This window comes from Cebus imitator, unplaced genomic scaffold, assembly GCF_001604975.1.
Source record: "Cebus imitator isolate Cc_AM_T3 unplaced genomic scaffold, Cebus_imitator-1.0 Scaffold106, whole genome shotgun sequence".
In the NCBI taxonomy this organism is placed as follows: domain Eukaryota; kingdom Metazoa; phylum Chordata; class Mammalia; order Primates; family Cebidae; genus Cebus; species Cebus imitator.
In genome coordinates, this window is record NW_016107421.1 from 5,170,167 (window position 1) to 5,181,022 (window position 10,856).

A 10,856-nucleotide genomic window follows, 5' to 3' on the forward strand; every position below is an offset into this window, starting at 1 on the left:
GGTGGATGGAGGGGGTGGATGGAGGAGGTGGATGGAGGAGGTGGATGGAGGAGGTGGATGGAGGAGGTGGATGGAGGGGGTGGATGGAGGGTGTGGATGGAGGAGGTGGATGGAGGAGGTGGATGGAGGGTGTGGATGGAGGAGGTGGATGGAGGAGGTGGATGGAGGGTGTGGATGGAGGAGGTGGATGGAGGAGGTGGATGGAGGAGGATGGAGGGTGTGGATGGAGGGTGTGGATGGAGGAGGTGGATGGAGGAGGTGGATGGGGAAATGAATGGAGTAGCAGATTAGAGAGGGCGCTTTGGCATCCACAGTGGATCCTAGTCACCCCATGCCCTCCCATCTGAGCTTCCCTCTTTATTCCAGGCCCAGGGCAGTTACTAAGACAAATCCATCTAGCCTACCTTAGTTTCTGCCACTTCACTTTTATTGGACACCCCTTCAGGAAGGTTCTCTGAAGTCCCCTGGTCCTTCTTTTCGGGTGAGGGCACTGAGGCCCAGAAGGTGACATCACCCTCCACCACCCATCCCGGTCTCCCCAAGGGGTTGCTGTTCCTCCTCTTCTCTCATGCGTCCCTCAGAGCATCCGGGACCAACTGAGGCAGAGCCCCAGTTCCCTTCCCAGCCCCCGGGGCCTGCCAGATACTTGCCACCGCAGGTTCTCTGTTCCCACCAATGGAAACCCACACCAGGCCTGCTGCGCTGTGCAGGCGGCTCCGGTGGCCTCCGGAGAGCACGGCTCTGCCCTGGGTTTGTCCTGGAGCAGCAGTCACTGCTGGAAGTTATGTATTTTCTAAATGGTGTCTGTCTTTCTGGCTTGGCTTGAGAAGGTGGTGGCACTCCGCTGGCTTCCGCTGCAGAGGACGGCAGCTCCATGGCCTGCAGCTGCCTGGGTCTCCCCACAGCTCCTTGAAGGCCGCTGGGTCTGCCTTGGCCTTTTCTGGGCCCCTCCCTGCACTTCCTGTCTGAATGGCAGCTGAGATTAGGAGGCGGGGTAGGCAGCCGTTCGGCCAGTGTTCCAGGCTCCACAAGCCCCTGGCACAAGGGAACAGCCCCACCCCCCTCCCGGGAGCCCCTGATGCTGTACCCACCCCAGCCACGCTGGGGTCCCTGCGTAGGCTTTCTGTCCAAGCTGTGCCTCCGCCTTCCGTCCCCAGACCCCATGGTGATGGAGGACGGGTGGCACCAGGCTCACCACCTCCTTCCTATCCACAGTCCCCTCCTGCCCACACCTGGGTACCCCCTGCCCATCGCACAGAAACCCAGCCCCGGGGCTTGCCAGACTCCTCAGTGTGCAGCTTCAGGAGCTGGTTTGGGAGCTCAGGGTCGGGACTGGAGCCTGGTTCTGCCTTCTCCCTCTGGGAGGGTCTGGAGACAGCAGGGGGTGCCTGTCTTTCCCCATGGGAGCTGTTCCCGCTCCAGGCCTCCGAGGGAGGGCAGGCTGTCAGCTGCGGGCCGGGGGAGGCCATGTGCCTGCTGCAATATTGATGGGAACGCAATCCGCAGGGGCCGCGTGCACCGGCTGCCCCGTGCTGGCCTCAGAAGAGGAGGTGAAATCCATCATCTTCCCGTGACAGCACAGCCTTTATCTGCCCCCAGGGGACTTGTGCATTCCAAGAGCAACAGCAGCTGGGGGAGCAAGGCTGGACAGCAGTGCTGAGACCTAACCTGTGGAGGTGCCAGCTTCGTGTCGGGTCTGTGGCTCCTGCTCGGGTGGCCTCCAGAGAGCACGGCTCTGCCCTGCTTTTGTCCTGGTGCAGCAGTTTCAGGAACTAGAATTCAGTCGCTGCTGGAAGTCATGTTTGGGAGCTCAGGGTCGGGGGACTGGAGCCCGTCTCTGTCTTCTTCCTCTGGGAGAGTCTGGTGACAGCAGGGGGTGTTCGTCTCTCCCTATGGGAGCTGTCCCCCTCCAGGCCTCCGAGAGTGGGCAGGCTGTCAGCTGCTGCCCCCCAGCTCAGAGTCTGCTCAGGGCACTCAGGAAGGCCAGCCCTGCCCCTCCCTGGGCCTTGGGGACCCCTCAGGGACCTCTCTCTACACAATGAGGGCTGGGACCTTGAAGACCAGGGAAGGGCGGTGGCTACCCTCAAGGAAGGCCCCTTCCGCTCTGCTGGCCAAGCAGCTGGGCTCCTGGCTGTGGGGTCCTAAGCACCCTGTCTGGGCAGGGATGGCACATAGAACCCTCCATGCTTAGGGAGCGGAGCCTCCGGCATCCCCCACAGTGTCCAGGGCTGTCCCACTCACAGTGTTCTTGGCATGGGGCACTGGCAAGTTCTGGGCATCTCTGAACCCCAGTATTCTCACCCATAAGAAAAACAGGGTCTCTCTCTCTCTGTTGTTCAGTCCGGAGTGCAGTGGCACAATCTCAGCTCACTGCAGCCTCAGCCTTCCAGGCTAAAGCGATCCTCCCACCCCGGCCTCCCAAGTAGCTGGGACTGCAGGTGTGCACCACCACGCCTGGCTAGTTTTTGTATTTTTTTAGAGACGGGCTTTGGCCATGTTGGCAAGGCTGGTCTTGAACTTCTGGGCTCAAGCGATCCTCCCACCTCTGCCTCCCAAAGTGCTGGGATTACAGGTGTGAGCCACCTCGCCTGGCCCAGAGCCTTGTTTTTTGGGTAAAGGAGAAGCTCCTGGAGCACGCAGTGAAGTACCTGTTCTGATGGGCTCTTGGGACAGATGTGCTCCCTCCTGTCGGGGTCCAGAAAGGCACTAAGACGTCTTTATTTTAGATATGGGGAAACTGAGGCCCAGAGAAGGTAAGAGGCTTTCTGGGCACTCTCCTCCCCCTGGAAAGGGTGGCACCCACCCGGCCAGTAACGGAATCTCAGCCATGGCAACTGGTGTCCGGCAGCCATCCATGGGCCGTGATTCTCTCCGGCCGGGTGGCGTTACAGGCCTGTGACCTGGCTCGCACGATGCTCTCCATGTATAATGCATGAAGCCTCTTCCAGGCTCCAATCTCACCAAAAACCAGGGACTGGGACAGCAGGCTGGGCCATGGGGCCACATGACCACTAACCTCAGGGCAAATGTCCAACGCTAGGATCGGGGGCAGCGTACGTCTGTTACGACCCCAAGGGACAGGACCCCGACACCTGTGCCTCCAAACGCCGGTGGCTCCATTGTGGCCAGGGCCTTCCCTATTAAAACTCAGAGACCATCCTAATACCAACGGTGGCAGCAGCGTCAAGGTCTGAATGCCACCGTCACGCAGGCCCCTGCCAGGTGCTCTCCATAATCCCTCATCTGATTTACAGTGAAGAAATGGAGGCTCAGGGGGTGGTGTCCCAGTGCTTCTTGTTGGTGAGGAATGGAGCAGGGCTGGGCCACGGGGACCTTGAGGGGTGGCCTAAGGTCCCCAGGCCACAGGTCCTGTGCTGGGGCCAGAGTCCGATAGTCCCCTGAGCCCCAGACTAACTTCCACCTCTTTTGTCTTCCCCAGCATAAGGAGCCGCTGCCATCCAGCCAACCCCCTTACTCTGCCAGGGGAGACCCCTCCCTATTGACAGCAGATTCGATCTAAGGGCAGGGGCTGAGGGCTCCCAGGGGCAGGGAGGAGGCAAGAGGCAGCATCCCGCTCCTGGCTGTGTCCCTGGATGGGCAGGGGACAGTGTGGGGCCACTCCAGGCAGGGCTCAGCATTCCTCTTTGGTGACACCACTGTGTCCAGCTTTTCTGGCCGTGTCTGATCTGGTGTCTGACTCTGCCCTGCTTGATGCCAGCCTCTCACTACGTCTTGAATGTGGAGGAAGACACCAGACTCCTGGGTCCGAGACGGAGGACCTTCTTCAGCATGGCAGGGAGCACATGGCATGTTTTGTGGCATTCCGTTGCCCCTGAGCCCAGGTGGTGCGAGTTGGGTCCCGATGGCAACTGTGCCGCATAGGTTGGTGTCTCTACTGAGGACCGCTGAGTCTGGGGAACACCCTGTTCCTCAGCAGAGAGCAAGCCTGCTTCTGGTCCCTCTGTCGCTCCCTGCACACACAGCCCTGAGAAGCAGCCCAGAAAGGAAGAGCCAGGCTGTGTGTTCTTGGTCTTTCCCCAGAGGCCAACCTCTGTGACCAAGGAAGCAGTGGTTCAAGGCACTGGTGGGAGCAAAGACTGACATCTCCAGTGAACTCTCATCCCGGCTCTTCGGCAGCCCTTTGCCCTCTCTGAGCCTCAGTTTCCCCGTCTGTGCCCTGGGAGCACAGTGGGTGCTGTGGGTGGGACTGGGGGTTCCTCTGGGTGGCCTCTTGTCTCATGGGGTCCAGGGATCTCAGGTCCCCCTTCCATCTCCCCGAGCGTCCCCTCCCCTGGCCCCTGCTCCATGGAGAGTTAACAGTGCTGTGGTAAGGGATCCTGCCACCCAGCCCAAGCCCGCCCGGCCACCGGACACCTGGGCCTTCAAATATTAATGTGGCACCTCCCACTCCTGGGGGCGGCAGCCTCAGCAGCCCCTGGCATCCTCGGACGGCGCCGTTCCCTGCGCTTTGCAGTTCGCTTCTGAGGGCCTCCGGGGCTGGGGGCCGGGCAGTTGCTCCCCAGCCTACCGTGCACAGGGTTCCTGGGCTGTGGGCACAGATTCCTGGAAGGAGTGAGGTGCGTGGGGGCCGGGCAGACGGGGTTTCGGGCTTCGTTTCCTCCCCTGTGGCCCCATGGGATGAGGGTCCTGGAGGGCAGGTGGCTGAGGGGCCACCCAGCGTCCTTGCCTGGAGGCGGCCTTATCCATGAGGAAGGGAGGCTTGGGGAGGTCGAAGGTTCACTCAGGCAGGGCCGGCTTCCCCGCACTGCAGCCCCAGTGCAGCATGAAAATGGGGGCCCCGTGCTCGGAAAGGGGAACGAATTTGAAGGCAGAGACAGCTGTGCGTTTGAGCAAGCTGCAGCCTGGGTCCCTCCCACTCGCACGACGGGCCCTGGGCCCAGGCCACAAGTCTGGAATTGTGGCCGATTTGAGTCCTCTGCTCTGCCCAGGACTCTCACTAGCACTGATGTGGGAGCCCTGACAGCCACATCTGGCTTCCAATGCCCATTAGAGGGCAGGGTGGGGGAGGTGCCCAGAGGGACTGTGGCATGCAGCCCTGCTGGCTGGGGACAAGGGCTGCCCATGCCCTTGGCTGATGGGCACATCGGGGACCCTCATCCTAGTCCACTGCCCTCCCCTCTCCTCACCAGGACGCTCATGGGGCCATCCACCCCCAAAACACTGATGGGCCCTGTGTCAGGGCTGAAGTTCCAGGTAGACCGCAGCACAGTAGTCAGGGAGGGGGTGTGCAGGAGAGTGGACACGCGTGTGTGCAGGAGGGAGAGTGGACACTTGTGTGTGCAGGAGTGTGTACAGGTGTGTGAACACTTGTGTGCAGGAGTGTGGACACGTGTCTGCAGGAGGGTGAACACGTGTGTGTGGAGGGAGAGTGGACGTGTGTGTGCAGGAGTGGGAACACGTGTATGCAGGAGTGTTAACATATGTATGTGTGCAGGACAGTGGACACGTGTGTGTAGGAGGGAGGGTGGACACTGTGCAGGAGTGTTAACGCATGTGTGTGCAGGAGAGGACGTGTATGTGTGCAGGAGGGAGAGTGGGCACGCATGTGTGTGCAGGAGGGAGAGTGGACACTGTGCAGGAGTGTTAACACGTGTGTGCAGGAGAGGACATGTATGTGTGCAGGAGGGAGAGTGGGCATGCGTGTGTGTGCAGGAGGGAGAGTGGACACTGTGCAGGAGTGTTAACACGTGTGTGCAGGAGAGGACGTGCATGTGTGCAGGAGGGAGAGTGGACACTGTGCAGGAGTGTTAACACGTGTGTGCAGGAGAGGACATGTATGTGTGCAGGAGGGAGAATGGGCATGCGTGTGTGTGCAGGAGGGAGAGTGGACACTGCAGGAGTGTTAACGCATGTGTGTGCAGGAGAGGACATGTGCGTATGCAGGAGGGAGAGTGGACACAGGTGTGTGTGCAGGAGTGTGGACATGCACGTGTGTGTGTGCATGCATGTGCACACATCTTTGTGAGTCCACAGGGCATAGCTGGAAACCAGCTCGTTGCCCAGTGCCCAGAGCCCCAGAGCTTAGCTGCCTCCAGAGGGAGCCTGGAAGCTGAGCTTGGAGATGGGGGTGGCCCACCCAATAGAGGTGGCAGCAGGTGGGGAACCAAGGTGGGGTGCCAGTAAGTGATGGCACTCAGGCAGGAGATGACCCTGGGACAGAACCTTGATCGAGGACCTGACCCTCTCCTGCTACCTCCTAACCTGTCCCAACCCTTCTCAGATGAGCAGGCTCCCCAAGGCTCACCCACTGGGTGCCCCTGCCCCTGTCTAGGTGAGCAGGGAAGAGCCCACAGGGGGCCCCTACTAACCAAGTCCATCCACTCACAGGTGCCCCTGCTGATGACGCCACCACCGCCGCCATTCCCCCCACCTCCACTGTTGGCCACGCACTCCCTGGAGGATGGAAGAAGAGGAGGCCTGGGGCCTGGGCACCCCACCCGTGAATGCACAGCCCCAGGTGGGCGGCCGTGGCAGGGGCCTGGGAGTGGGTGCCACTGGCCCCCCCTCTGGGGTCCTGGATCCATGCAGAAGTCTGCAGGCAGCCGGGCACCAGGTCACCCTCCCTTCCCAGTTGCTTCTGGGTTTCCTTAACTGTCTTTGTTGCTTTGTAAAGGTGAGGATTAGCATTTTCCGTGGTGGGCACTTAGAGTCACAGCAACTTGTCCAGGGCTGAAGGTGGGGAGACCGGCTGGTTGGGCCCAGGCCCCTTGCGGATGGGCTGCTGTCCCAAGATCCCAGCATGCCTTGCATGCACAGGCTAGTAGGGCAGGGGACGGTCCTCACACTGCAGGTCACCACCATTAGGGGACTGTGACCAGCGTTGATCGGAATGGAGCAGCACAAAAACATCAGCAGGGGCCACAGGTAGTGAGGGCGAGCTTCCAACACAGGCCCCGCCGCGGCCGTATGCACATGCGGGAGTATGTGTATCTGTTCCGTGTCTATGTTTCTGTGTGATTGTGTGTGTGTGATTGTGTCTGTAATTGTGTCTGTGTTAGTGATTGTGTTTGTGTGTGTCTGTTCTGTGTTTCTGTGATTGTTGTGTGTGACTGTATCTGTGTGTGATTGTTTATGTGTATATGATTGTGTCTGTGTGTCCATTATTTGTCTGCATGTGTCTGTGTGTGATTGGGTCTGTGCGTGTGATTGTGTGTATGTTATTGGGTCTGTGTGTATGTATCTGTGTATGGTTTCTGTATGTGTGTGTGACTGTGTCTGTATGTGTGTTATATCTGTGTATCTGTGTGTGATTGTGTTTGTTCTGTGTATGTTTCTGTGATTGTGTCTGTGTTTGTGTTTGTGATTGTATCTGTGTGATTGTGACTGTGTCTGTGTGATTTTGCCTGTGTGTGATTGTGTGTGTCTGTGTGCGATTGTGTCTGTGTATGTGTGATTGTGTCTGGGACTGTGTGTGTGACTGTGTTTGTGACTGTGTGTGATTGTGTCTGTGTGGGACTGTGTGTGTGTGATTCTGTGTATGTATGTATGTGATTGTGTCTGTGTGGGACTGTGTATATGTGATTGTGTCTGTGTATGTGTGATTGTGTTTGTGTGTGACTGTGTTTGTGATTGTGTTTGTGACTGTATGGTGTCTGTATGTGTGTGTGATTGTGTCTGTATGTGTGTAATATCTGTGTATCTGTGTGTGATTGTGTTTGTGTCTGTTCTGCGTATGTTTCTGTGATTGTCTCTCTGATTGTATCTGTGTGATTGTGACTATGTCTGTGTGATTATGCCTGTGTGTGATTGTGTCTGTGTGCGATTGTGTCTGTGTATGTGTGATTGTGTCTGTATGGGACTGTGTGTGTGTGATTCTGTGTATGTGTATATATGTGATTGTGTCTGTGTGGGACTGTGTATATGTGATTGTGTCTGTGTGTATGTGATTGTGTTTGTGACTGTGTGTGTGTGTGTCTGCCTGGCTGTGATGCAGATGTGCTCTTCACTCAAGGTTGACACTGAAGTGTGTGTTTGCATCAGGGCAGGGAGCATTGTGGGCAGCTCTGGGGCCTGCAGAGCTGCGTTAGCAGCCCGTGACCTCCAGGCCTCAAGCCCTTCCCAGCTCTTCTCCTGCTGCATGAGGGGCTGTGAGATGGCCCACGGGTGTGCCTCAGACTCTCCCATCTACCTGGCTTGGACTGGCCCCAGTGACTCCAGTGAAGCCCCCGAGGCCTTCTGATGCAGGGTAGGCTGGAGTCTCAGCTGGTTCAGGAGGCTGGTTCTGCCCCCAGGCCTGGATCCCTGGGGCTCTGCATCTCTGCTCCCCAGCCCTTGTCCTTTCTGCAACTCCCCCTTCTTCTCGGCAGCTGCGTCCCTCCGCCCCGCCTGGCCTGGCCATCCTGACCAGCCTCTTCCCAGAGAGCAGATGAGCAGCCCAGCCCCTCCGAGGATCACCACCAATGCCAGGACCCACCCCGCGGTGCGTCCCCCACCCCTGCATCCCTGTCTCCCAGGGCCCCCAGCCAACCTCCATCCCCATCCTCTTGGGGGGCTGAGGGAAGCCCCCCAGCACAGCCAGGCCTTTCCCTGAAGGGTGGACACCAGGCTGCCTGTGTTACTCTGCTGCTTTCAGCCACACCCTGAGTTTTGAGGAGGTGGGAGAGTCAGGGCAATGGCAGCTGTCCCCCCACCACAGAAACGCGGGGACCCTTTTCTGTCATCCCAGAGGGCTGCAGTGGCCCAAGCCCCTCTCCCCGACCTCTGAGCTCAAGGGTGCTCTGTGCCCACTTGGAGTGCGGAGATCGCGGCAGCCATCCACGGGCAGGGGCGCACTGCCACTGTCCTCCTCCTCAAGGCTTCAGCCAGCCTGGACCAACGGAAGGGTCCTGCTCCCCCTCCCCACCCTTTCCTGGGCACCAGGCCCTTAGAAACCCAGCTCAGCCTTTCCCTGAGGGACTCCTGCGGATTCTCAACCACAGATGTTCGGTGGGAGTCCGGGCAGTGCCACGTGGCACTGCCCCTCCTGGAGAGCTGGCGTGTGCCCAGCACACTGAAGCCTCTGACAAGTGCTGCACCACAGGACTGGCTGCCAGACTTTGTCCATGTAGCTGTGCCCAGAGCAAGTTTGCCCAGGGACACGCAGCATCTGCTGGCCTTGTATGGGAGGCGGGGAGGGGTCTCTGGTTTCATTTCTCTGCCAACAATCCCCTTACACACACCCTGCCCCTGCCCCCACCTCGGGTCCCTCCCCTCGGAGGCCTCACTCTTAAGCTGGAGATGAGGAGGTGGGGAGCTGTCCATGGCCCCCACTGTCCCTCCTCTGAGAGTGCCCTGTTAGCGTGCCCTGGGCTGAGCCAGCCCTCCACGCCCTCTCAGATCTTCCCACCACTCAGGGTCTGGGTCCTCTCCAGGCCTGTGTGACCCACCCCCGTCTGCACAGGGGACAGAGACGGTGCTGACGGGGGATGCCCCGGATGGCCTGGCCTCACTGCAACTGGAGGGGCTGCCCTCAGGCGACATCGACGGGCTGGTGCCCACGTGGGATGAGCGCGGCCGGCCCATCCCCGAGTGGAAGCGGCAGGTAATGGTGCGGAAGCTGCAGGCGCGCCTGGGCGCAGAGAGCGCTGCGGAGGCCCAGGTAGGCCCTGGGAAGGGGTGGGGTGGGGCGAGGCCTTTTCCAGGCAGTGGAAGTGGAAGTCAGGGTGCCCAGGGCCCAGACCTGAATCCAAGACCCAGGGGCCCCTCTCCTCTGTGGCCTTGGCTGTTGCTTCCACCAGAGGATGAAGTGAACCAGACCAGAGGACTCTGAGCAGAGCCCCCTCCCCTGCTCTGGAGGCATCGGTCCCACACAGCCTTCCACTTGGCCACTTGGCGGATTTGTGGCACATGCCTGCCTGTGCCAAGTGCTGTTCTAGGCAGTGAAGGGCACGCCCTGCCCTCCCGGGCGCAGCATCTAGCAGGGAAGATGGTGGTTCATGGGCAGATGCTGGCAGGTGTGTGGGCGATTCCCACTGCTGTGGAGAAAGCAAAGCATTTGGGGGGCTATGATATATGGGTGCTTAGGGGGCCCCTCCGGGGACGTAGCCTTGAGCAGGGGCCAGAAGAAAGAGAGGAAGAGCCCTGTGGGAATTTGAGGCAAGCACCGCCTAGGCAGAGGGAACAGCCAGTGTGACGTCCTGAGGCCTGGCTGACCTAGGGAGGGGCAGGAGGGGGCACCCGGGCGAGGAGTGGGTGGCTGAGGTTGGAGAGGAGGCTGGCTGGTATGACTGCACCTCTGTGAGGCTGCGAGGAGCCACCGAGAATCTGAGCAGAGAAGGGCTGCGGTTTGGATTTAACAGGCTCGCTGGCTGCTGTGAGGACAGTGCAGGAACTGGACCCTCAGAGGCCCACAGTTTGTCAGGACAGTGAGCTCTGCACCCCTTGGTCTAGCGCCACGCTGTCCAGCAGTCATGTAGCCACAGGCGGCCATTTACATTAATTCAAATGTAAGGAAAGGAAAAGTCCTGCTCCTCCGTCGCCTGTCGTTTCTATAGCCACAGGTGGCTCCTGGCTGCTGGAATACAGCCTGACTCCATTGTCGCAGGACTGTGGGACAGCCCTGTCTGAGGGCCCAGCCTGTCCTTGCTTGTTGGGCTGGGAGCCACAGGGCCTGAGGGCTGCAGGGTTCAGAGCAGAGCAAGACTGGAGCTGAGCAGGTCAGAGGGTCTGCCCTAGCTGGGAAGCCCCTTGAAGTCTTATCTTGGGGCAAGACCAGAGGCTCTGCAGAGATGCTGAGAACTCAGGGACTTGGAGGCTGGGCAGGCTGCTGGCAGGTAGGCAGGCTGATGGCGGGTGGGTGGACTGATGGTGGGCGGGGGGAGACTGATGATGGGTGAGTGGTCTGATGGCAGGTGGGG

The 10,856-nt window shown here is 59.7% G+C and overlaps 1 protein-coding gene across 1 annotated transcript in view; it reads left to right on the forward strand.

Moving 5' to 3' along the window:
• ESPNL (espin like) overlaps positions 1-10,856 on the forward strand; it is a 31,891-nt gene that overhangs the window by 18,584 nt on the left and 2,451 nt on the right. Inside the window, exons 6-8 of the mRNA XM_017537807.2 lie at positions 6,349-6,460; positions 8,328-8,440; positions 9,401-9,598. Of these exons, the coding sequence (XP_017393296.1) occupies positions 6,349-6,460; positions 8,328-8,440; positions 9,401-9,598 (423 nt within the window). The remainder of the gene's footprint in view (positions 1-6,348; positions 6,461-8,327; positions 8,441-9,400; positions 9,599-10,856) is intronic.